Here is a 26,819-nt window from a genome sequence, read left to right on the forward strand (position 1 = left end):
ATACGATTTAATCTGCAGCTTTATTGAGTTAATCCAAATTGTAGCAAAGATAAGAGCTAAGATCTCTTGTAAGATGGCTTGATAATTTTAATATTAAATATTCTTGGCAAATGTTCTGTTAAATTAAACAGATTTTCACTTTGATGTGAACTGGAGTAATTTGATGCTTGTGAAATTGCAGCTTCAATTAGCATTTACTGAAGAATTATTGACTGTTAACTTCTGGTCTCTACTATGCCAAATGGAAAACATCTTATCTCACGTGATGATTACATAATTAGGGTTATGATCTCTAATTTTATTTTTATTTTGTAAAGCAGATATTATTTTCTAAAGCGTTCAATATTACTTTCCACCCTGCATCTTTACTGAAGAACAGATAACATTTTCAGTATTTAAAAGATTAAAAAGTACACATGTTCACTTTTTGATCAGATAAATAGTGTGCCTTCTGCTTATTTCTTTCAATATAACCTGTGATGAGCAAGGAATATTCCCCGATGTATCTGATTTTTAGAATGCTTGTGTTCTCTCCTTTTCTTTTGTGTGCCTGTAGTACAGTAGAATATTCTGAAGTAGGAAAGTTTTTCTCAAATAGTTGCACAAATGGAAAATCACTGCCATCAATGATAGGCACATGTGCAAATGTTTTGTATTACAAATGAGAAATAAATATGATAAAGCAAAGGATGGTCTCTATATCCTCAGAGGCTTCAGAACGTGTGGAGGGGTCGGGTAGACAAATGTTTCTTCCATCACCCTGATCTCTGTGGCTACAGAGCACTCCTATAATTTAGGGCAATGTTACAATTTCTCTAATTCGTTTTTGCTTGTAATAGCCTTGTAGGCAACAATCCTCCCAGCCTCCAGCATACCCGTGAACCTGGGCTTGGAGAACAGAAAAGAGGCTGTGTAGACAGTATATACTTACTGGTGCCTAGGGATTGCTCTACTTTGGAAGCATTAAGAAGGCAAAAAAGAATTTGAAGAACAGCTAGTCAAAGACACAAAAAGTAATAGCAATTTTTTTTTTAAGTTCATCAGAAGCAGGAAGCCTGCTGAACAACCAGTGGGGCCACTGGACGATGAGATGCTAAAGGACAGTAAGACCATTGCAAAGAAACTAAATGAATTCTTTGCATGATCTTAATGGCTGAGGATATGAGGGAGATTTCTAAACCTGAGCCATTCTGTTTAGGTGACAAATCTGAGGAAATGTCCCAGATTGAGATGTCCTTAGAGGAGGTTTTGGAACAAATCGATAAATTTAACAGCAATAAGTCACCAGGACCAGATGCTATTCACCCAAGAGTTTTGAAGGAACTCAATTGTGAAATTGCAGAACTACTAATAGTTGGTTTGTAACCTATCATTTTAACCAGCTTCTGTACTAAATGAGCTAATGTGACACCAATTTTTTAAAAGGGCTCCAGAGGTGATCCCGGCAATTACAGATTGGTAAGCTTGACTTCTTTGAGTGCTTCCTCATGTTCCTTCAACTTAGGTGTGTGTGCTCACCAGATGCACTGGTGCCAGAAGTTTTTCCTTCAGTAGTATCCATAGGGGACTGGCTCTGGCGCCCCCTGTAGTGGCGTGCACATGCCGCAGTATACAGAGCGCCACCGGCTCCCCCCCGTACCCTCAGTTCCTTCTTGTCGCCAGTGACAGTGCTGGAACTGTTGCTGCTTCAGCTAGCACTGTTGCGTTCTTGTTCGTATAAACTTTTTAATCCTTGTATTTTAGTGTATTTAGTTGCCTGTTAGTGTTAGTAAATCCCTTAGCTATAGTTCGAAACTTCATGCGTCCCGAACAGGACTTTGCCTCGGGAAAGGGCATGCGCGAGGACACCACAGGTCCAAGAGGGAGTAGGGGAACAAGCCACTGGGCCACCAATGGTTGTGGAGGACCCTACGGTACTGGCATCTTCCTTGTTGTTGCCAGATGAGGCTATAACGGGGTCCTCTCCCCCCGGTTCCTCCTGATGATGCTAAAGCACAGCAGGAACTACTGAAGAGGGTCACCGCCAATCTGGGCCTTCAGGCGGAGAAGTTAGAGGAGCCCTCGGACTCTCTCTGCGATGTCCTCTGCTCCACAGCATCAGCCAGGGTGGCTTTGCCCCTTCATGAAGGGGTTTCAAAGATTACCAGTGCCCTGTGGTAAACTCCTTGCTCCTTGCCCCCCATCTCCAAGAGGGCTGAGCGCAAGTACTTTGTGCCATCCAAAGGCCACGAGTACCTGTACACCTACCCGGCTCCCAACTCCCTAGTGGTGGAGGCAGTTAACCACAGGGAGCGATAGGGTCAACCTGAAGTTACCCATAAGAATAAAGACTCCAAGAGACTACACTTGTTTGGGCGTAAGATTTATTCGGCCTCTAGTCTCCAGTTGAGGGTGGCCAACCACCAGGCCCTCCTGGGACGCTATGACTTTAACATGTGGCAAGCCGTGGCCAAGTTCGAGGGCTTCCTTCCTGAGGCTTCTAGGAAGGAGTTCTGGGCAATTATGAGGAGGGCACGACTGCAGCCTGGGCAATGCTCCAGGTTGCGTCAGATGTGGTGGATGCCGCCGCCTGAACCATGGCCTCAGCTGTCGCTATGTGCCCGGCATCCTGGCTGCTCATCTTTGGTCTGTCCACGGAGGCTCAGCAGTCGATGCAAGCCCTTCCCTTCAATGGGCAAGCCCTGTTTGCGGAACAGATGGACAATACGATCCATGGCCTCCAGGACTCCTGCACGACCCTTAAAACGTTGGGCCTGTAAGTTCCTGGCCCTGCCCGCAAGTGGTTCAAGCCACAGCAGCCTCTGGGCCAAGGGAGCCACCCTTGCCAGGAGCCTCCCCAGAGGCTACAAGCGGCGTCCTAGCCGCCAGCCTTCTCAGTCGAGCTCGACCCATAATAAGCAGGCGGGCAAGTGCCCATTTTGAGGTTACGCCAGGATACTTCATCCCCTATTTTTGCCAACCACCTTTCTCCTTTCCTCCCTGTATCGGCATCTATAATATTGGACCAATGGGTCTTCCAGTACAGTGGCGCAGGGTTATACCCTTCAGTTGCTTTCTACTCCTCCTCCTTCCCACCCCCTCTCCCTGTCCCTCTTCAGGGATCCTTCTCACGAGAGTATCATCGCGCAGGAGGTAAAGGGGTTACTGCCACTTGGTGTGGTGGAGGCTGTTCCTCCAGAGTACAGGAACAAGGGGTTTTATTCCCATTACTTTTTAATCCCAAAGGCCAACGGTGGTCTGTGACCTATCCTGGACCTGCGAGACTTGAACCGCTTCCTAGCAAAGCTGAGGTTCTGCATGGTCTCCCTGGCCTCCATTATCACCTCCCTGGATCTGGGGGATCTGGGAGACGCCACCCTCAATCAGAAAAATGCCTACGTCCAGATCGCCATCTTCGAGGGACACAGACGCTTCTTCCAGTTTATGGTAGGTCCCAACCACTATCAGTTTGTGGTCTTCTCGTTTGGCCTAGCGACTGCACTGCAGTTATTTACCAAGTGCATGTCAGTGGTAGATGCTTACCTCCGATGTCCGGGTCTACAGATCTACCCGTACCTCGACGACTGGCTAGTCAAAGGCAGCTCCAGGCCCAAAGGGATGTCGCGATGTTGTTGGACACTTGCTGTTGCCTCGGCCTATTGGTAAACAACAAAAAATCCACATTAGTTCTGGTACAGAGGATAGAGTTCATCGGAGTGGTGCTCGACTAGACCTGCGCCAGGGCGTCACTGCTGCTGGAGAGATTCAGGGCATTGACAGACCTCATCGCAGAGGTCTCCGCATTCCCCCTGACTACGGCCAGGGTTTGCCTGCACCTCCTAGGTCACATGGCAGCATGCATATATGTGGTGTAGTGTGCCATGCCAGGGTCTGGATGTGACCCCTGTGGCAATGGCTGGAAAAGGTTGTTACCATCCCTGCATCGATACTTGCCTCACTGCAATGGTGGAGTGACCCCAGGAAAGTCCTGGAAGGAGTTCCCTTTGTCAGCACTCCTTACCAGTCGAGTTGGTTTTAGACGCCTTGGACCTGGGCTGGGGCGTGCACCTCAGCACTCTCCATACCCAGGGTATGTGGTCCCCAGAGGAAATGAAGCTACACATAAACATCAAGGAGCTCAGAGTGGTCAGAATCTTGACGGACAACACAGCCTCGATGTTCTACATCAACAGACAAGGGGGAGTGCTAGCCTCGGCCCTCTGCTAAGTGGCACTCTGTCTCTGGGACTTCTGCACTGACCACGGAATCCATTTAGAAATGTGTCACCTTCGGGGGCCAAGAACACGCTAGCGGATCATCTAAGCAGGGACTTCTCCTCTCACCACGAGCGGGTGCTCCACCCAGAGGTAGTTGGCACGATCTTCCAGAGGTGGGAAACTCCCCAAGTGGACTTGTTCGCCACCATGTAGGACAGGAGGTGCCACAGGTTTTGCTCCAGATGGAGTCTGGGCCAGGGCACCTTCTCCGATGCCTTCCTCCTGCCATGGACAGAGAGCCTGATGTACGCATTCCCTCCGATTCTGCTCATCAGCAAGATCCTAGCAAATATCAAGAGCAACAAGACTCAGGTTATCATAATCGCCCCAGTGTGGCCTTGCCAGCACTGGTTCGGGTCGCTATCAAGCCTGGCAGCTATTCCTCTGTGGCTCCTGCTGAAACAACCGGACCTGCTGTCACAGGATCACGGTCAACTCTTGCATCCCAATCTCGCGTCCCTCCACCTCATGGCCTGGATGTTGAGTGGCTGAACCCTGAGGAACGGGCCTGTTTGGAAGGAGTCCAGAGGGTCCTCCTTGAGAGTAGAAAGCCCTCGACTAGACAGACTTACTTGGCAAAGTGGATGAGGTTCTCCCGCTGGGTGGCCAAACGAGGCATCTCCCCTTTGCAGTCTTCAGTGCAGTCAATCTTAGACTACCTGCTTCATTTGAGGAACCAGGGCTTGGCACACTCCTCTATCAGGATGCATCTGGCAGCCATTTCTGCCTTTCATCCACCAATTCAGGGGCAGATGGTATTCTCCCATGACATGATGGTCAGATTCCTCAGAGGTCTTGAGACTTTTTCCACAAGTGAGGTCCCTGGTCCCGCAGTGACAACTCAACTTGGTTCTATCCAGGCTCACAGGCCCGCCCTTTGAGCCTTTGGCCTCATGCTCCCTGTCTCACCTATCGTGGAAGGTAGCTTTCCTGGTGGCGGTGACATTGGCGAGGCAAGTCTTCGAGCTGCGAGCCCTGACCTCAGAACCGCCGTACACGGTCTTCTATAAGGACAAGGTTCAGCTCTGGCCCCACCCAGCCTTCATTCCCAAGGTGATGTCTACATTCCACATGAGCCAGGACATCTTCCTTCCGGTCTTCTGCCCCAAGCCCCATGAGAGTGGTGAAGAGAGGTGCCTTCACGCTTTAGACATAAGAGGGGCCCTAGTTTTCTACCTAGATCAAACAAAGCCTTTCCGTAAGTCCACTCAGCTTTTCATCTCTACAACTGATAGAATGAAGGGCCTCCCAGTGTCCATGCAGAGGATTTCTAACTGGATCACCTCTTGCATTTGTACCTGCTATGAGTTGGCGAGAGTCCCTCTGCCGCCGATCGTCAGAGCCCACTCGACCAGAGCGCAGGCATCTTCATCTAAGTTGAATGGACATGAGCAAGCACTCGAAGAAGAAAAGAAAGTTACCTTTTCCATAACTGGTGTTCTTCAAGATGTGTTGCTCATATCCATACCACAACCTGCCCTCCTTCCCCACTGCTGGAGTTTCTGGCAAGAAGGAACTGAGAGTTGGGGAGCCATCAGCGAACTATATATTGTGGCATGTGCGCACCGCTCCAGGGGGCTCTGGAGCCAGTCCCCTATGGATACTGCTGAGGGAAAAACTTCTAGCTCTGGTGCATGTGATGAGCACACACACCTAAGTTGAATGGACATGAGCAACACATCTTGAAGAACACCAGTTACGGAAAAGGTCTTTTCAGTACCAGGCAAACTGGCTGAAACTATAGTAAAGAATAAAATTGTCAGACACATAGATGAACATAATTTGTTGGGGAAGGTCAACATGGTTTTTGTAAAGGGAAATCATGCCTCGCCAATCTACTAGAATTCTTTATGGGGGTCAACAAGCATGAGGACAAGGGTGATCCAGAGGATATAGTGTACTTAGATTTTCAGAAAGCCTTTCATAAGGTCCCTCACCAAAGGCTCTTAAGCAAAATAAGCTGTCATGTGATAAGAGGGAAGGTCGTCTTATGGATTGGTAACTGGTTAAAAGATAGGAAAGAAGGGGTAGGAATAAATGGTCAGTTTTCAGAATGGAGAGAGATAAATAGTGGTGTCCCCCAGGGGCCTGTACTGGGACCAGTACTATTCAACATATTCATAAATGATCTGGAAAAAGGGATAAACAGTGAGGTGGCAAAATTTGCAGATGATACAAAACTACTCAAGATAGTTTAGTCCCAAGCAGTCTGTGAAGAGCTACAAAGGGATCACACAAAACTGGGTGATTGAGCAACGAAATGGCAAATGAAATTCAATGTTGATAAATGCAAAGCAATGCACATTGGAAAACATAATCCCAACTATACATACAAAATGATGTGGTCTAAATTAACTATTACCACTCAAGAAAGAGATCTTGGAGTCATTGTGGATAGTTCTCTGAAAACATCCACTCTATGTGTAGCGGCAGTCAAAAAAGCTAACAATCTTGGGAATCCTTAAGAAAGGGATAGATTATACGACAGAAAATATCATATTGCCTGTATATAGATCCATGGTACACTCACATCTTGAATACTGCATACAGATGTGGTCGCCCTATCTCAAAAAAGATATATTGGAATCGGAAAAGATTCAGAAAAGGGCAACAAAAATGATTCAGAGTATGGGACAGCTTCCGTATAAGGAGAGATTAATAAAATGGGCACTTTTCAGCTTGGAAGAGAGATGACTAAGGCCGGATATGATAGAGGTCTATAAAATCATGACTGGTGTGGAGAAAGTAAATAAGGAAGTGTTATTTACTCCTTCTCATAACACACGAACTAGGGGTCACCAAATGAAATTAATAGGCAGCAGGTTTAAAACAAACAAAAGGAAATATTTCTTCACACAACGCACAGTCAACCTCTGGAACTCCTTGCCAGAGGACAGGGTGGATTTAATTTAAATTATGATTTAAATCACTAGTCAAGAAGACTATTTAATCATGGATTTCTATATAAAAGTGCATTCTTGTTGGTTGTTATAACCTTAATACATATTCTTCACAACTCAGAGATAGATGTAGGTTTCATTATTAGAAGGTATACACTATACATTTTTTAAGTGATGTTCCTTTCATTATCTTCAACGCAGTTTCCTCCTGAGAAGGAACACTTCTCATGATGTTTTTTCATTTGGGTAGGGTTACTATACGTCCGGATTTTCCCGGACATGTCCGGCTTGTTGGTCCTCAAATCCCCATCCGGGAGGAAATTCCCAAAAGCCAGGCATGTCCGGGAAAATAGGGAGGGGTCGTGTGGCTTGGATCCGGGCTGGGGCCAGGGCTGGAGCCGCTGGGGCCAGCGGTGCTTGGCTGCTGGCCGGCGCCACTCTGCCAGGGCCGGGCCAGAGCCGCTCGGCCGGAACCGGGGCCCGAGCCGAGCTGGCCAGAGCCGCTGGGACCGGGGCTGGGGATGCTCGGCCGGCGCCGCTTTTTGTTTTTTTAAAATATGGTAAACCTACATTTGGGCAACCAGGCCTTGCATTTCTTTGTTGCACTGTTTGCATTTTGCACGCATGCCTGTCTTACCCATAGGTAGAGGAACTTATTTTAAATATTCCTAAACTGGGTCTCTTTTATGGCCTGCTGCCATTAGAGGTTTTCCCTTCTACTGAGAGAATGGTATAGTAGATCTCAAATCAATGAAGGCTACACTCAGAAAGACCTCAAAACTTCTGGAATATGCTGCTCAAACAGTTTCACTTTTGTTTCTACTACCTGTCCCTCCCTTCTACCATTTATATCCAGACTTCTTCTCCTTGTCCAGATCTCTATTCCTCCCCTAACAATCTTCTATTCATTGAAACTTTGCACTTTTAGAGAGAGGTAAGGGATTGACTCTGTGTACACAAATTTGCAGAGGGACGATAGGGTTGAGGTCTGTTATTTCTCACCTCTATTTATTTATTTATTTTAAAACATTTTAGCTGTTAACAAGCATGTTATCTCTGGAGACACAAATCCACGGTTTGAGAACTGCAAAACTAAGCTTCTCTGATGGTATCTTCAAGACTGAGCACTGAGTCCCATTGGGTAGAGAGAAAGATTAACCTAAATAATCTATACAGAAGCCCCTGGAACCCCATAAGATTGGTCCCTAATCTATGAACTATTGGAGCTCCTTTACAAAAATTTTCTTAAACGTTACATGAATATATTGTCTCATACTATAGAATTAGAATTTATAATCCCTATTCCATGATGAGATATCTTTGAGCTATAATGTATCTTAATTAAAACGACCTTTTTCCTCAAAAATCATTTTATCAAAAAAATCCAACTTAAATAAAAAAAATCTGATTTTTTTTTTAAATCATTGATTTTTATCCGCCCTGCCAGAAGATGTTGTGAAGGCGAAGACTATAACAGGATTGAAAAAAGAACTAGATAAATTCATGGCGGATAGGTCCATCAATGTCTATTAGCCAGGATGGACAGGGATGGTGTCCCTCGCCTCTGTTTGCCAGAAGCTGGGAATGGGCAACGGGGGATGGATCATTTGATGATTATCTGTTCTTTTCATTCCCTCTGGGGCACCTGGCATTGGCCACCTAGATAGACCTTTGGTCTTACCCAGTCTGGCCGTTCTATTTTTTTTTTTTTTTTTAATTTTCGTAATCCCTATCTATCTACCTAAAACAGCTTTAAATCCTCTTTGTGCAGCCAAGAATGACAGGGCTGAGAACTTGGCCCAATGGGCTGTTCTGTGCCCAAATGTATTTTTCTAGAATTCTGTGTACCACTGCCGAGTATGCTTTTTGCTGTGTGTCAAACTTGTTAAGCCCTTAAATTAGAGAAGCATAGAGTTTACATTAACCCTACTCTTTGATGACCAAGGTCAAATTAACCTAATTCTTCCATGGCCTAATCTTATTGTGAAGCAGTTCACATAGTTTGTATTTGTGCATGTTTGCATGGAGTGGGCAAGAAATGAAAATGGAACTAGTAGCCATATTAGAAGTACTCAGATAACTTTTTCTAGTGAGCATAGATAATATGTAATGCACCAGTGAAAAGGTGCCTAATAGAATAAAGACGTTCATATCTAATTTTGACTGTAAGTTCTTAGATGCCAACAAGACTTGAACAAATTACTGTTGATTCATGAATGTAGGTTTAACTTGAACAAAAGCTTATTGCAAATACATTTGAAGTTTGAGTTCAACATTTAAATATAGGTGGTATGTGAATATAGTACAGTTAGCTGTACTAACTGTACTAACTCAGGTTATGGGGCAATTTCAGCCTGTGCACGTCTGTGGAAGCACGCTATGAGATACATAGAGTACGCTATGAGATAGCTAGAGTGCTTCCCCAGATGTGCACAGGGTGAAATTGCCCCATAACCTGAGTTGTACAGAATGCAACGCCATCCACAGCCTCAGAAACAACCCTGACATTTTTGTTGTAGTAAGCACCCCTTATTTAAGGGGAAAGCGCAATTTAGACATATTTCCTCAGGATTCTGCAATGTAACTTATTTCCAGTTTACAAGATCCTAAGATGACCTATTAGATACTCAAATGTGAGTATTGTTTCTGTTTTAGTCTGTTGTGTCTCTGTCCTTTGATCTTGGGAAAGGTAGTGGCTGTGTATGAGGGTGCATGTTGGTGCTGTGTGTTGCTTTAGTCGTGCAAGCAGCATCTCTGACAGATTTAAGGATATTGTTGATGGATCCCCGTTATTGGAATTATAGTTTTTCTAACATGGGATCTGTTGGTGTGGTGTATGAGACTCTGAAAAGTATTTGGAAAATCTCCAAGAGAGAGAAAAAAAAGTGTAGATACTAACTATAGGATTTTAAGGTCCTAGTGAATTCATTAGACACAAGGAAATGTTTCGTTTTCTACTCAGTTGAAGACTTCACCACAATGTTCACTGTGTGTTTTTCTTATTTTGCACAAAGTTAAATTTTCATCCCTTTATTTCATGTATATTTCTTTCTCAGTTCTGTGGAATATGCACGGGTGAGTAAACCTATAGTTGTCACCCACAATAAAGATTATAGGTGCCTAATGTTCATGTCCAACAACATTCCCTTAGACCACTTCCTTGTTACTTAGATGCTCCTTAGTTGTATAGTCCATCAACTATAGAGGATTTTTTTTATAAGCATGTATCCCTTTTAATTGTTTAAAGATTTAAGAGGGGGAAAGTCAAATGATATTACTATGGAATGCAAACTATTAATCTAATTATATAGTAGATAGACGTTCAGGGGGTGTGTGCGCATGCCCATGGCCGTATACTCTATGTATATACAGTATATATTAGTGTGTCTTTTGCAATAAGTAGAAGCAGAAGCCTAATATTTTGATTGCTTTCTAATAACCTGGAAACATAACTGATTTACTTTTTAATTTTTCATCTTATATAGTGTCAACATCTCAACAATGAATTTTATTTAATTCTATCTGACATTTCTGAGCACAGTTTTGTGTGTCTTCAAGGATATGTGGGGGATGGGTGGGTGGAGTGTGTGGGAACATTCAAATAATTTAGAATAAGAGGGGCCTTCATATTTTAGGGCTTTTCAAGGAACACTTATGTAAAGCTGCCTGACTTTCTACTGAAGAAAGGAAAAAAAAATTAACTTGCAGAAATGCCTTTAAATCATGATCCTTAAGAGCTGATGTTTTAACCTTACTTTTGAATGACTGTTACTTTTTTTCATCTTGTTTCACTATGCCTAAATGCAAACATATGTGGGAAATGTTCTTTTGGCTTTTATCAAACTGACATTTAAGTGCTTTTTATTTTTTCAACCTCGCTAACATTTGTGGTAAAATATTTCAAAGCTATTAATCTTACAATTTGCCTATGCATTTTTTCTCTTTCTTCTGTTAACATTTGGTACTCATAAGCCTAACCTGTTTGGAATTACTGAATTTTATTTATTTATTTATTTTTAATTTGCTGTTTGTTTGGATGAGATGGTTAGGAAAATACTTAATGTGAAATTCTAGTTTGCAGTAATAAATACTTCCATGAAGAGTCATTGTTTGTTGAACTTGACTGAAAAAGATCATAATCAGCTACATTCAACTTTAACTTATCCATCATATTCCTAAAATAAGTTGATTCTTCTATGCTGCTAGTTGAACACAGTGGTAAATCTTTTTTTGTATGTATGTATGTATGTTTGTTCTGCAACATGAATCTAGGTTTGCTTGGTTTTTTTTCACTTTAACTCTGGATCAATCTATTGTATAGGAAAATCAGGAGTGCATTGGGTAAAGCCAGTCATAGCCAGCGAAGTACTGTATAAATTTTCCCTTGTAGCTCTGCCATTGCACCTCAGTTCTGAAATGCAACATTTTTGCTGTTTCAGGTCTCTTCTTGAGCAGCGACTGCCAATTGTGACAAGCTTTGAGATCATTTTGCGACGTGGACAAAAGTCCAGAGAGGATTAGGGATGAACTCATTTAATGTGTTTTAACTGTTTGTCTTAGACGGGATTTAAAATCTGAAACCCAAAGCTAAAATTTTAATATAATCAACAACTTCTCTACTTACTTAGAATATAAAAAAAAATCAAATGTCCTCCTTTCATGGTAGTATTTTACTTTAAAAAAAAAAAAGAAAGAGAAGAAATAACTTCTTAATTATTATCTTGCAGTTAAGGTAATAAACTTTTACCTTGAATTATAGGACTAGTTTTGGTCCATTGTTATTCATGAACACCATATGGAAAACTGTCTCAGTTGATTTCTTAGTAATCCGTTATGATGGCCAGTGTTCCCTCTAATTTTTCCCATGCATGTGTGGAATGAATTTTATATGCACCAATATGGAGGTGATGTAACACATCACCTCCATATTGGTGCACATAACAAAATTCATGTGGCAGGGGTGGGACTGAGGGGTTCGGAGTGTAGGAGGGGGCTCAGGGTTGGGGTGCAGTGCGGGTTCATGCTCTGGGATGGGACCAGGGATGAGGGGTTTGGGGTACAGCCTACAGCGGAGAAAGAGGATCCCCCGAGCTCTCTTTCCCCGCAGCAGCACCTGGGCTGTGGGGGAGAGGCGGCTCTCCCCACTGCGGCAGCTCCAGCGCTGGGGCTATGGGATAGGCACCTCTCACTCGACAATGGAAGGTCTAGGATGGGCTGGGTTAGGGTCAGGGAAGGAGTGCCTCTCCCCTGGCCGCGGCAGGTCTGGGCTGAGTTGGGGCCAGTGGAGGGGCTCCTCTCTCATGCCTGTGGCAGGGCCGGGCTGGGTTGGCGCCGGGGACCAGGTGCCTCTCCCCGCCACGGCAGTTCCAGGGCTGCTGGAGAGTCCTTTCTCCCTGCCACAGCCCTGAGTGCTGTGTGGCGCTTAATAGGCTGCTCGCGGCTGCACACGGCTGCACAGCTTAGAGGGAACTTAGATGATGACCCTTCATTCTTCTGTGAATTCAGATATTCAACAACATATTAAAATTCTTATTACTGAAATACTGTATTTGTATTTGTAAATTTCATTTCCAGTTATTGCAAATTATTGATTTACTTTTCTCATAGAAGTGGTAGATTACTGATTACTTTTGCCTCATGTACAGTATGTAAATGTAAGGGGACTGTTGTCCGCTTACTAACGTTCAGTGGGGGTGTTTTGGTTGGCTAGCTCCCAGTACTAAAAGAATGGGGCGAGGCCTATGCTCCAGGTCAGCCTGATTAACAGGGCGGGCAGGCTAATCAGGGAGTAAGGATGCCAGGGTGGGTCTCGTCCTCCGTGTGAGCTGGAATTGCCTGGGTCAGGCAGAGTGGGGCCAAACTAAGAAAAGAACAGAGGCCCAAGCTGAGCTAGGGAACAGAGCTGTGCCAGCCAGAGGGGCCAGGAAAGCAGGTCAAAGCTGAAAGCAGAGTCACAAAAGCAGCCCACAGAGCAGATCCTGTGTTGGAAGCAGAGCTGCAGCCACAGAGTCAGACAGCCCAGGAAAAGCAAATCCTGTGCTGGAAGCAAAACTGCAGCCATAGAGCCAGAGGGGCCAGAAAAGCAGTCCAGGGGGATGAAGGCAAAGCATCAGCATCAGTGCTGAGGCAAAGTGGAGCTGGCGCTAAAACAGTGGGGCTGGAGCTAAAGTAGTCTGAAGCCGGGTGCGGTGAGCACCTGGGGCCAGCCAAGCGGGGACTGTGGACAAAGGGCCCAGCGCAGAAAGACACCCCAAGCCAAGGGTCCTTGCAGGCCGAACTGGGAGGGGAATCTTAACCTGACGGGGAGCTGACGCTGGAAAGAGAAGGGTCCCACCACCCAAAGCCCGGAGGTATGTGGCCATCACCAGAGCAAGTGTCCAACCCGCAGCATCCCTCCAGCACAGCCAAGGCCTGAGAAAAAGGCCTGGGACCCACAAGAAACAGACTGTAAACTGCCCTAACATTCCAAAAACACTGCTTGTAATGTTCCCTGCCACAAAGCGGGGTAATGTGTTTTCCTTTAACCTTTCCTATTTTTCCTTATTCTTTTTTAAATTAATTGTTAATTAAATAACTTGTAATTGCTTTAAATTGTATAAAATAATCAGTGGGTCAGGAAAGTGTCCAGTGTGAAGAAAGCACCCCAGAGTGAAAACACCCTAGCCCCTGTCCTAGGTAACCAGAGCAGGGTTGGGGGTTGAGCCCCCCAAAATCCTGGGCCCAGCCTTGTCGGGGTTACGAAAACTCTGCCAGACAAAAAAGTGAAAGGAAAGTCCTCAAGGGCAGAAAGGCCTCTGGGTAAAAAAAAAAGTAAAAGCAAAAACTCAAATCCTTCCGCTAGCCCATTTCACCGGGGTAGTGCAGAAGCCAAAAAAGTTCCCCTCAATAGCGAAACCATTCCCCCGCTTACATAATTTATATAGTCTATGTGAGAGACTGGCTGTATTGGACCTGCCTATCCTGAAATGATTAAACTTGGGACACGAATGATGACAGAGTCACCAGATGTATGAGTAACTGAAAATACCAAGTATTGCCTGAAAAATAAGATGATTAGATTTTGGGATTGTTTTTAACTAGTTTTTTTAAAACTGGAAATGGTAACACTATCTAAAAACCACATAATACCAACTTTCTAATATCACTTAACTAGCTCCTGTAGGAATGTTATCTCACACTGAAGACATTTTTCTTTGATTTACAATGCTGATTCTTTAGACGTTCTGTCACTCATTGTTTCATCTGAAGATTTAAATGGATTTTTTAAAAAAAAATGTAAGTGGTAAGATTAGACATGAGGATATTGGGATGTTAGTCGGGTTCTCCTTGCTGCTATACAGTAAATTGAGATCTGTGCCTAGCATGACCTGTTCTTGCAACTGAAAATGTTAAGCAACTAGAGAAGGTGAGATAATTACCTTTGACTAAATGAATCCAGTAAATGTAATATATATTACACAAACATTGTTTTGGTATCTTATTAAAGCTGCAAGTTGCAAGGATGTTGAACCTTTAACAAAGATATTTCCTCCTAACTGCTTGTCAGGCATTTTGAGTTAACAAAAACAAACAGAAGAATTTGAATAATCTGACTTAAAAATCTCTGGGGAAAAATAGGTTAGCCAGGACCTGAATTTCTAATGTACAAAATAAACAGGAAAAAAAATAAATTAACCAAAAAAAACCACCCTCAGTTACGAATACGCTTTTTTCCTCCTCCTCTGCAGCTGGTTTTAGGCAGCTGATCTTTAAAATGTGACTCCCTGCTGGTGTGTGCTATAGAGTCATCCTGGGTAACAAGCAAATAGCTCCGAAAATAGCCAAGAAAACCCATCTTGCTGCAAAACAAGAAACTACATTTCTTTTTACTTCTTGAAGATAAAGTGGCCTTTGACATCTGCATCAACAGTGTCTTTCTCTCAGGCATTTTTTCTCAGTATGTAACTTGTGGAGAATGGTATTTAGATCTGTTTTTTATACTCATTTATACAATTTCAGAAGTCAATAAGACTTAGGCTCCAAAGTGCTGAAATCACGTTTGAAATGGGATTTAAGCACTTTTGAAAAACGTAACCTTATATATAAATATCCAGAAGGATATAAATCTATATGCAGTAGGAGGATCATCAATTATTCCATGTTTACAATATGTGTGAATAAAGGAAGATGGTTAAATTGTTTTACAGATGGTAAAATACTAATTTTACTCATCTAATCCACAAATAAATGACTGGAATTCATACCTAAGTGAGTTTGCCATGTTAGATTTACAGGGCCTGATTTTGATTTTACAGGGCCTCACTTACAATAATATAAATTGAGAGTAATTGTATTAAGGTCAGTGGACTGACATGTCTAGTGCAAGACACATGTGCATAACAGAATCAGGCCCATATTTAAACAAAATAAAATTAGGATTTGTGTAGTAATGTTGGCAGTCATATTGTGTGTCTATAACTTCAAGGCCCATTTTCAAAATAGACTTCGGAAGTCAATGGGATCTAAGCTCCTAAGTGCCTAAGTCACTCTTGAAAATGGGACTTGGGTTCCAGAGTCACTTAGGACCTTTTGTCTTGTTTGTATTCTTTTGGATACTCCATTCCAGGAAGTTAATGCACTTTAAACTCAACAAGAATACCCCTTTTCATTCAGTCTTACACTTCACTGTGAGGATAGACAGAAGATATGAGATGACAATAAATGGATACCAACTTTGGCTGACCTTTACCTTTTTGGTTTTGTCCTAAGTAGATTTTTATATTTAAGATCTTTGTGGCAAGGACTGGCATTTCCCAAATGTTTTTAAAAATGGTACCTTGGTCAATGGGGCTCTGATCTGGGTAGCTTGCAGGTGCTAGCTACTGCAGTATAAAAATTAAATCTGAATAATTGCAGTACTCTTATTAAGTTGCTTTTTCTGCTTTCCAAGTCTCCTAAAAAGTGAGTCTCTTGTTGAGATATACCCTTCAGCATCAGGTTTTATTAGCAGTTCAGTTCTAAAAAACAAGTGACAGATGTGATATCATTGCCAATGTTGTTTACAAAAACATTAACATACTTACATTCTTTTTGGTCAGTGCTATTGTTGATCAGCAGTACCACAGCTAGAAACGTGCTGCTAATGTTGCAAACATGTTTTCTCTAGAATATGATGACCAACTTTATGGTACCAAACTCATGGCCTTCTGGATGGTGCTGATGGTGAGATTTATTGTGTTGTTTAAGGTAATGGTATGTTCTAAAATCGACAAAGGAATCAGAGTTCTCACATATGCCAAGACACTTAGGAAATATTCAGAAGGACCATCAGTTGCAGCAGAAACAGCAATATTAGTCTAGCTCATAAAGTTCTAATTTTCCAAACATAACAGTTCACTTAGCACATACACAAGGTGCATTTGGTATCCACTGGCCTGACAGACAGTTGCTCAAGTTGATTTCCCGCCCCCTCCCTAAAAAACAAAAATATATAGAAAAGCAAATTTAACTTTCTTGAAAGGTGCTGGACTGACACCGCTGTGGCATGGAATTCCCTATTCATAGGCCAGGTATAGTGCGGACAATGGCACAAGAAGTTCCCCATGCTCCCTTGATCATGTACTGATTTTTTTTGTCTGTCCAAATGTTAATTTTTAAAAATGAAAATCCAATTTAAAGATGAAATCCAGTTGTCATTCTTAAGTTTCAGGTCAGTAGTTGGTTAACGGACTCTTGTGGATAAATTAACACACTTCATTGATAACAGCCTTACATCATGACATTGAAGACAGTCAGCAAAAGGGGTTTCCTTGCATTTGTACACATTTTCTTTGAATTGACATATTCACCCAAGACCCCTGAAGATGTTTTTATATAAAACATGATGAAATTAGGTGTTTTTTAAAATACTTCTGACTGAAATAGTGAAGGGCAGCAGTCGATCTCACTGTCTGCATGCCTAATTGCCTTCTATGATGAGATAACTGGCTCTGTGGATGAGGGGAAAGCAGTGGATGTGTTATTCCTTGAGTTTAGTAAAGCTTTTGATACTGTCTCCCACAGTATTCTTGCCGCCAAGTTAAAGAAGTATGGGCTGGATGAATGGATTGTAAGGTGGATAGAAAGCTGGCTAGATCGTCGGGCTCAACAGGTAGTGATCAATGGCTCCATGTCTAGTTGGCAGCCAGTTTCAAGCGGAGTGCCCCAAGGGTCGGTCCTGGGGCCGGTTTTGTTTAATATCTTTATTAATGATCTGGAGGATGGTGTGGACTGCACTCTCAGGAAGTTTGCAGATGACACTAAACTAGGAGGCGTGGTAGATACACTAGAGGGTAGGGATCGGATACAGAGGGACCTAGACAAATTAGAGGATTGGGCCAAAAAAAACCCGATGAGGTTCAACAAGGACAAGTGCAGAGTCCTGCACTTAGGACGGAAGAATCCCATGCACTGCTACAGACTAGGGACCGAATGCCTAGGTAGCAGCTCTGCAGAAAAATACCTAGGGATCACAGTGGACGAGAAACTGGATATGAGTCAACAGTGTGCTCTTGTTGCCAAGAAGGCTAATGGCATTTTGGGCTGTATAAGTACGGGCATTGCCAGCAGATCGAGGAACGTGATCGTTCCCCTTTATTCGACATTGGTGAGGCCTCATCTGGAATGCTGTGTCCAATTTAGGGCCCCACACTACAAGAAGGATGTGGAAAAATTGGAAAGAGTCCAGCGGAGGGCAACAAAAATGATTAGGGGTCTGGAGCACATGACTTATGAGGAGAGGCTGAGGGAACTGGGATTGTTTAGTCTCCAGAAGAGAAGAATGAGGGGGGGATTTGATAGCAGCCTTCAACTACCTGAAGGGGGGTTCCAAAGAGGATGGAGCTCGGCTGTTCTCAGTGGTGGCAGATGACAAAACAAGGAGCAATGGTCTCAAGTTGCAGTGGGGGAGGTCCAGGTTGGATATTAGGAAACACTATTTCACTAGGAGGGTGGTGAAGCACTGGAATGCGTTACCTAGGGAGGTGGTGGAGTCTCCTTCCTTGAAGGTTTTTAAGGCCCGGCTTGACAAAGCCCTGGCTGGGATGATTTAGTTGGGAGTTGGTCCTGCTTTGAGCAGGGGGTTGGACTAGATGACCTCTTGAGGTCCCTTCCAACCTTGATATTCTATGATTCTATGAAATAATTGAAAGTAATTTTTTTACTCTCTGCTGGCTGTCACCTTGAGATTGAGATATTAAAGATAATATTTTATCTGATGCCAGTTACTGCATATTTATTTTGGTTTAGAAGCCATCCTCTTTGTTATAGCCAAACCTTTATCACACAGACGACAGAATAAAGTAATTAAATGCACTAGAAGTCACAGCTCTAAATAAAGAGAAACGGTAGGGCATCTAGTATTGTATATTAATACAAGTAGTCTTGAGTTACCCCTCAGTCCCCAAGGCAGTTGTGATAGTAGGTATTTTCAGGTAAAGGAGTTAATATTTCAATTGCTATGTTCATAGATGCAGAAATAACAAAAAATAACCATATGGATTGGGTACCATGCATTTAAACTGATAGAAAATGTAAGATTTAATTTTACAAATTTAATTTTACAAATCTTGCCAAAACATTGTTAGTTCATGTTGTTGCATTTCTTTATTTGAGAAGTGGTTGTTATGAGACATATTGTTGTTGCTTTTTTCCCTCAGCAACTTGCTATCAGTAGAGGTTGCAATTGCTTGGTATACAATTGGTAGATAATTAGTAGTGTGGATGGCTGTGAAAAGCATATGTAGTAATTTAGTTTGTGATTCTTTCTAATTGCCTGCCTGTCGTTAGTTTGCTAGGATGGGTATCTCATTATTCAAACATTTTAAATGGAGAATTATTGTAGAAATAAAAAGATCATAACTCTGACCTTTAACAGAGTATTGAAGTACATGAGTAATTATTGGACAATTATGTCCCATGTCATATGCTATAGAGAAGTATGTGGGTATGTGACAGGATGGCTGATATGGTTCAGATAGGGTTTTTTCCCCCCAAACCTGAAAAATATTGTCTTGGTAAGTATTTTAACTGAAACAAAATATGTTCAAATAAAAAAAACTATATATCAGTCGCTAAATTTGAACTTAACTAGTTGAGGCATTTGAGTGTAAATATTGTAAAGTTAGATGTAAATTTGGACACAATTAGTGGACTTTAATAGAAGCTTAATTTGTATTCAACTTAGTGTTTAAACTTAACTCCAGTGCATGATCTACTATTTGATAAAGATGATTGAATTCCACCAGTACTTAATGGTATGTACTATATAACGGTTGTAAATATTATACACATAGGCAGTACTGTTCTTGAATGAAGGGTGGTGGGAGCTTTTTCCTTATAATACTTCTCTTCAGGCTCTTCTCCAGAAGGCATATAAATCAGCAAACCAAAATGTGTGATAGCAGATACACTTTGTCAGATAGAAACTGTGCTCAGTCTCTCACTAATCCATCCTCCATACAACTCTATCAGTTCTCAGTACAATGGCAAAAATGTTTAACTGAACTGTGCTACTGCTCTCCTTTGCCTTTCTCTTGTTGTACTCCTCCAGCCTCAAACAAGGTAAACGATAGCAAGAAATTAAAAAGCTTTAATATTTTAAATTCCACTACTTAACGTATTTGTGAGAGACTGAAGAGATAAGTTACTTAAAGAAAATGTAAGGAAAACGGGACCAAAAGTGCAGAAGGTGAACATTTTTAGATATTTCCTATGGCCACATTGCTAAATTTTATTTGTGCGTGTATGTATGTATATTCATATATAAAATTAAAACAAAACCGGAAAAATAAAATTCTTTTATGAAAAGTCAATACGCCAAATTTTAAAAGTAAGCCAGGGATTTTAGATCTAATGTCAGTGTACATCTCAACTCATCCTTAACTAGTCATTGCCTCCATCTTCAAAATACTTTGCAAACATGACTTAGAGGAAACTATTGTAGAAGGTACTACATCTTATAAAAGTAGTCTGTGAATGGATTTCATAAGAGAAGCAGCAGCCTCTTAGCAGCACAGATATTAATAATCAAGAGACCCTATTGATTATGATTTATTTATTTAAGGTGACATGAGCCTCTGTCATAGGATAGGAAGTGTCTATTCTGGATATTGTATAATAAAACTACTGGGCAACAAGGTTTTCCATTTATTATAGGAGAGTGTCAACCCAAGAAAATAAATGTAATGAACATCCGGAAATGTAACTTTCATATTAGTCTGACTATAATAAAATAATTGACTTTGAAAAGGACATTGTGGAAGTCCATATTTATTGATTACTTGTACAGCAGATTGATTAGCTGACCATTCAAAATGATGTATTTGATCTGATAGCCCTGGAAACTCAACCTGAGATCTGAAAATCAGGCAGTGTTTTCTGCTTCTGACATCACAAATAATTAAGTTTTTCAATAAAAATTTATTTTTCACTATGGTTATTGAGCACAAGACAGAATGGAATGTAACTCTTTCTGATAGATATACTGGATCTGGACCATGGTCATTGGCATTTGTTTTCGCATTAGCAAATATGTTGAAAGAATATGCCTTTTTTTAATAGTTACTTTTCTGGGTGGTGATTATTCTTTTTCACTGTTGTATTATAGGTAATCTATATTTATATAATAAGATTTTGTGAGTCACTCTGAAGTCTAAAATGTCCATTGAGTCAGTGTGAAGCGATGGAAACATCCACAAGCATGGTTGAGAGCTCTTTATGTTCAGAATTTCACGGGGTTGAGTCATCACTGGGTTTCGTGGTCTGTTACGATCACATTTTTAAGTTTTCAGCCATTTTGTATTTACAAATTACTCCCATGCAGTGTATAGCTACAGTATGCATGCATTTATGCCATGCCAAGATCCTAGATCAATAGTCCCCAAACTGTGGAGCGTGCCCCCCCAAGGGGTGTGTGGAGGAATGTGGGAGGGGCGTGGCAGGGCCTGAGCCAGCCCCCACAGGGGGCAGGAAGGGAGCACTACCTAGCTGCAGCTCCGCTCTACCTCCTGCTCTGTGCCTAGCTCTGGCCTCTGCCACAGCTCCACTCCACCCCCTTCTCCGTCCCCAGTTCAGCTCTACCCTCATTCCCCCTCAGCTCCCCCCGCCCCCCAGGCCAGCTCTGCCTCTAGCCCTAGCTCCACCTTCAGCACAAGCTCCTCTGCTGAGCCAACTGTGCAGTAATGGAAGAGGGGGAATGCGGAAAGATTCCACTAGTAGTAAGGGGGGGCGGGCATGACAAGTGAAGTTTGGGTACATTGTCCTAGACCATTGTGATATCAGAGGTAACTCATCCAGACACCATCCTTAGGCTGCAGCTATTTTGCCTGCAATCATTTCACTGGTTGTATAAGGGGGAGACTACACAAATCAACACAACCAGCATACATAATAACCCCCCAAATCACTTTGTAGCCTAGAATGTCAGTTGAGTGAGTGTGAAACAATGGAAGCAGCTACAAGCATGGTTGAGAGTTCTTTTTGTTTGTATTATCATCCCTTGGATTCACAGTGTGTTGCCATCCTATTTTTAAATTCTCAGCCATTTTCAGCTTTTTTTACACACTTGACTTTACAAATTACATTCTTGTGACAGCACAGGCTTTCCACTACTAGTATTTATTGTAAGATTAGAGGGGTGCCTAACTTATTTGAAAATTAGGTGCATTAAAACGAGGGGAAAGTGTTTTCTGTTGGTATATGAACAAGGAGACAATAATGAAAAAACTAACATGCACACTGTATGAAAATGTATTTCATTTAAACTTATGCAAGAGTAGTGGTTCTCAAACTTTTGTATTGGTGACCCTTTTCACACAGCAAGCCTCTGAGTGCGACCCCTCCCTTATACATTAAAAACACATTTTTGTATATTTAACTGTATTATAAATGCTGGAGGTGAAGCGGTGTTTGAGGGTGGAAGCTGACAGCTTGTGACCCCTATGTAATAAGCTCGTGACCCCCTGAGGGGTCACGTCCCCCAGTTTGAGAACCCCTGTGCAAGAGAAGACACTTATTAGTCAACCTCCTATTTTAAGAGATTATCACAAAGAATCCACAAATGGATAGAATACTATTCTGCTCCATCTTTATTAGAAAACCACTTCTGTTAAACTATTTTAGTTGGTCCCTTAAGATAGGTTTCACTATATTTCTCTTGAATACTGGGATTTTTCTTGATGGTAGTTCAAACCTAATTAAAATTTTACATTACTTTTGTACTGACCATTTATCGATGTTTCTGGAACTTAAACAATTCAACGTGCATTGCATTTTTTAACAAAGTCCCTTTCATTATTTCAGTGGTAGCTATGCACCAGATCTAAGTAGTGGAACCAGATATTAACTCATAATTGTTATGTACGCTATGATAAAAACAGTGACTTTTCCTTTTAAAATAATCAAGCTGTCTTTATACATATTTTTATATTGTGAAAATAGGTTTTGCTAGTGAAAGCAAGTGTTCTTTCAAAACATTTAGACAGCGGAACTTTTATATTTATTTATTTTTACACAGTGACCCAATTTAGAGGACTAGAAAACTGAAAGACAGAGAACTGCTGTGCCACAATTTACGCACATTTTACAATTGTTATCTTTTATATCTGGATTTTCTCAAACTAGCAGTAGATCTATTTATAAAGTTCCAACACCTGACAAACAAGTTAAAACTTCACGCTTTAAAATATTGTTTACATTTTGAGTGCACACTATTTGACTACAGTTTTAAAGCAGATAAAATATCTTATTATTGAACTTCTATGTTATGTAGTTAGCTAGAGGAAGTGTGAATCAGCACCTCCTCATTGGTTTCCTTTAATTTTTTTTCTTTTACATGTGAGCATATACTTTAGAACTTTGAAAGTTAATTATCATCATGCATAAGCTCCAGATGCTGTATTCCTAAGACATTCTTTAAATGTTATAGACTTACAATACAACTGTAAGGGAGCGAAATCAAGTTGATATTGCTTGCTTTGTCATTTAGCCAGTTGCTTAGTGCACATACTGTGCATGCATGCTATTTTAGTCTGCGTTTTCTCAGCTAGCACCTTGTAAAAGAGCTAATATGTCTGAATTTCCTGTTTACAAATAACTTGATCTCATACATTTCTAATCTAGATGCTTTATATAGTTTTTTACTGTGAAAAATTGCAGAATCTGATTTCCTTTCTCTCTCTCTCTCTGCCCCCCTTCCTGCCCCCTCCCTTCCCCCCGAACCCCTGTGGTTTCTTACAGGTTTGAAGAACTTGTGAAAAAGTTCAACGTAGAATATCATGCTGGTGGCTCTACTCAAAATTCTGTTAAAGTGGCCCAGGTTTGTTCTTCCTTAAAAGAAATTAACTGTAAAATATTTTAAAGGTGTTGACTGTTAAACAACTTCTTGTTGTTCTAAGTTGCTTATCATGTTGCCCAGAAACATTACTCAGCAAGTGCACGTTAGTCTGTTGCCTAAAATTAGTTGAGCTTTGTACTCTAGAAGTGACTTTAATGTTTCTTTTTCTTTTCTTTTTTTTCTTTTGCACTATTCTTGTTCAGGTTGCAACATTTCAATTATAACCACATTTATTTGTTAAGGGTTTATAACTTGTGCATAAATGATTGAAGTGAATTTTTTTTTACATGAGGAGAATTTTAGAGGTATGAATATTATAAAGTTGGGCTTGCACTGATCCAAGGTAGGTTTTGTGCACTTTGATAAGAGAATGTATTTTGTTATATACTAGTGAATGAAAGCTAATCTAGTAATACATTTTGTGTGTACAATTGTAGATACACCCACCACACAATCTGAAAGTGTATTGAATAAATCCCATAATTTAAAATGTGCAACTTTTATTTAGAATTCTTTTACTAACTAATGGCTGGTTTCTCTACAAACTTCCTATGTAGAGAAAACACATTGCCAGATACCTTCAAATGATATTTTGAAGAAGTTAGATTGTAATTCAGCAAAGTTATTAAGCTTTGTTTTGCTTTACAGTTATATTCACAATTTTCTCTTCCTCAAAAGGGCTGTCATTTCCCATAACTTACAGTGGGAATCCAGCTACCAAATGGGATTGAAGGTGTTTATGTCCTAGGTAAAGATGACCACTACTTTACTACTAGGAGGGATACCCCTAAAAAAATAGCAGCCATAGACAACCATTAGGAAATATGGCTGCCATTTCACTAGGGCCATCACACTTTTCAAACCTTAAACCTACCAGTTTTTGACACAAGGAATTGAAAGGTATGACCAGTGACTGAAATGTGAACCCCTATGTTTTGTTGTGTATCACATCATCATTCAGATTATAATCATTTTTGATATAAAACCTGTTTTAAGATTGTTCTTCATCCTGTAAATTCGGTGAAACAATTAAAAAAATAAAAAATGAACTGGAAAAATAGGAGTTTTATCACTTTTATCTTATAAGGACCACTATGTGGACCATCAGTAGAGTTTCAACCCAAGACATTCAGATCTTGAGTCCATATTGCTACCACTTGAGCTACAGGAGGTGGTGGTAGTAGCAGCATAGGCAGCTATTCTCTGTGTGGTTCAGCAACCAGAGAGGATTTTTGAATGGATTTCGCAACCATTTTCAAGACATATTGAATGTCAGGAACCCTGGCTTTGTTCCTAGCTCTGGAACAGTGGTTTACAGATTACAATCACTTATAGATTTGACAGATTCTTTCTGAGAGTGTCTATCTGAGACTGAAAGTTAATCCTAGAACTACATTGGTTCTATTTTAATCTGTTGTAGAAATGACCTTTTGCAATGTTGCAGATAATTTATTTGTAATACTGTGATGTGATACTTGACTGCCTCTTAATATAGGTGTTGCTCAATAATAAGTCTGTGAAATGTACAGAAATATAAAGAAATATAAACAAGAGCAATCAAAAGACGTGAAACATGAACTCATGGTGTCCTGCCTCCCAGTTCAGTACACCTTCCATTGTGCTAAAGTGTATTTTGTTAGGAAATTTGTCACTCACATGTAAACTGGAACTCTGATTCAGCTGAAATGCAGTAGACTTGAGGGCTTTGATGGCCATGTGAAATTGAGGCTGCCCAGTAAAGATGGCCGCCCCTTAGCTCATCTTTCCAATGGCTTTGAAGCTACAGACTGCCCTCAGTGAAGTTCCCCTCCATTCTCTCCCCACTATGCTCAGGAAACTATAGGAAGGTTGTCTATGCTGTAAATCGTGACTGAGTCTGGGGGTCATACCAGCCATGGTTGCCAACTGAGAGCTGCTTTGATTTCCAGTGCTGCAAGTTCTTCAGCTTCAGTTGAAGTGCTGCATCGTCAACAGAGGGTTCTCCAATCTAGACAGCCTTAGCTGGCCCAGTAGAGCAGAGATGGCACTTGACAGATTCCTTTTCTCTCCACCCAAGGAGTTTTTGGAGCATTCTTATTAAAATTTTGCATTATACTGTGCTGGAAATAATTGTTATATGTCTCCTTATGAGTTGGAGTTATTGTCCTTTTGGTGGTGGATTCTGTTGCCCTCAGTGGAAATATGCCCTCTGTGGGTATTAGAGGTGTCCTTGCATTCTAGGGTTTGAGTTGGTGGAATATTACATCTGTACAATCTTAATCCCTTTTTAAGGGCCTTTATTTAGAAAATTTATATAGTGCTATTAAAATATGTGCTGTTTCATAGGCGTAAATATAGGGAAAAGTCTCTGCCCAAAGTAGCTTACAGGCAAATTAAAGTGAGGTTAGATGAGGTTAGTTGATCTTGGAATAAGAGCAGAGACTACAACAGCAAATGCTTTATTTGTTGGCTAAAAGAAAATATTATAACATCTGAAAGGTGCATGATGAAGTGACACACATACTCATCAGAATGAGGGTTATTGAGTTGGTGCAGAATATTGTTATGGCCCCTTCTCCCATAACGGCTTTGAAATCCAGTGGGGTTTGCTGACTGAAGATAGACCAATTAATCTACAAGTTTATAAACAAAGTATGTAAAACCATTATGGTTGCTTGTTCCACTGAATAGGCATGCTTTACCAACTAACTGTAAGTAACAGAGCAGCAGTGCAGGGAGCCTTTCTGAGGCCTTATCGTCAGTGCTAAAAAAACTTGTATGTTTTACCACAGGCTAACTAATGCATGTGAGAATACGTGAACTTAAGTGGATACGTTATCCTGAGGTAAAAAAATACACCTTTTTTTAATCGGTAAAGACATGCTCAAAGAGAGAATGACTGTAACTAAGACCCATGGTCATAATAAACAAAAACACATTTTTGAATGATCTCCAAAAATTTGCCTTTGGGGAAAGCTAGTTGCTGAAAGAATTCCATAACTCTTGGCTAACTACTTCTAAAGATTCTTTCCAAATTTGTGAAAGTATGGAGAAAGAGCGAGCTCTCTCATAATGACATCTCTACCTGTGAGACTTGCCGTTCCCAAGAAGAAAAACAGGAGGCAGCTTGGGTGCATCCAGAGGGATATTGTCCAAGCATGTTTCCAGATGCACCATTCTGAATTATTGCATCAATTCCACTTCTTTAAAAAAAAAAAAAAACCCTCATATTTTACACTTGTCCCTAGAAGCATTTTGGAAGTATTTTCTCTTGTTTTAGATGATACTGAGTAATAAAAAGGGATGTGACAAAGGGGATGTGAAGGACGACAG

At 41.3% G+C, this 26,819-nt stretch overlaps 1 protein-coding gene across 2 annotated transcripts in view; it reads left to right on the forward strand.

Annotated features, from left to right (window-relative positions):
* Positions 1-26,819, forward strand: part of ADK (adenosine kinase) — a 552,513-nt gene that overhangs the window by 163,464 nt on the left and 362,230 nt on the right. For both annotated transcript variants that reach the window (XM_005278746.5, XM_005278747.5), the window contains exon 4: positions 23,411-23,489. In XM_005278746.5, coding sequence (XP_005278803.2) covers positions 23,411-23,489 — 79 coding nt within the window. The remainder of the gene's footprint in view (positions 1-23,410; positions 23,490-26,819) is intronic.

The sequence above is a fragment of the Chrysemys picta genome, chromosome 7 (genome assembly GCF_011386835.1).
Source record: "Chrysemys picta bellii isolate R12L10 chromosome 7, ASM1138683v2, whole genome shotgun sequence".
Classification (NCBI taxonomy): domain Eukaryota; kingdom Metazoa; phylum Chordata; order Testudines; family Emydidae; genus Chrysemys; species Chrysemys picta.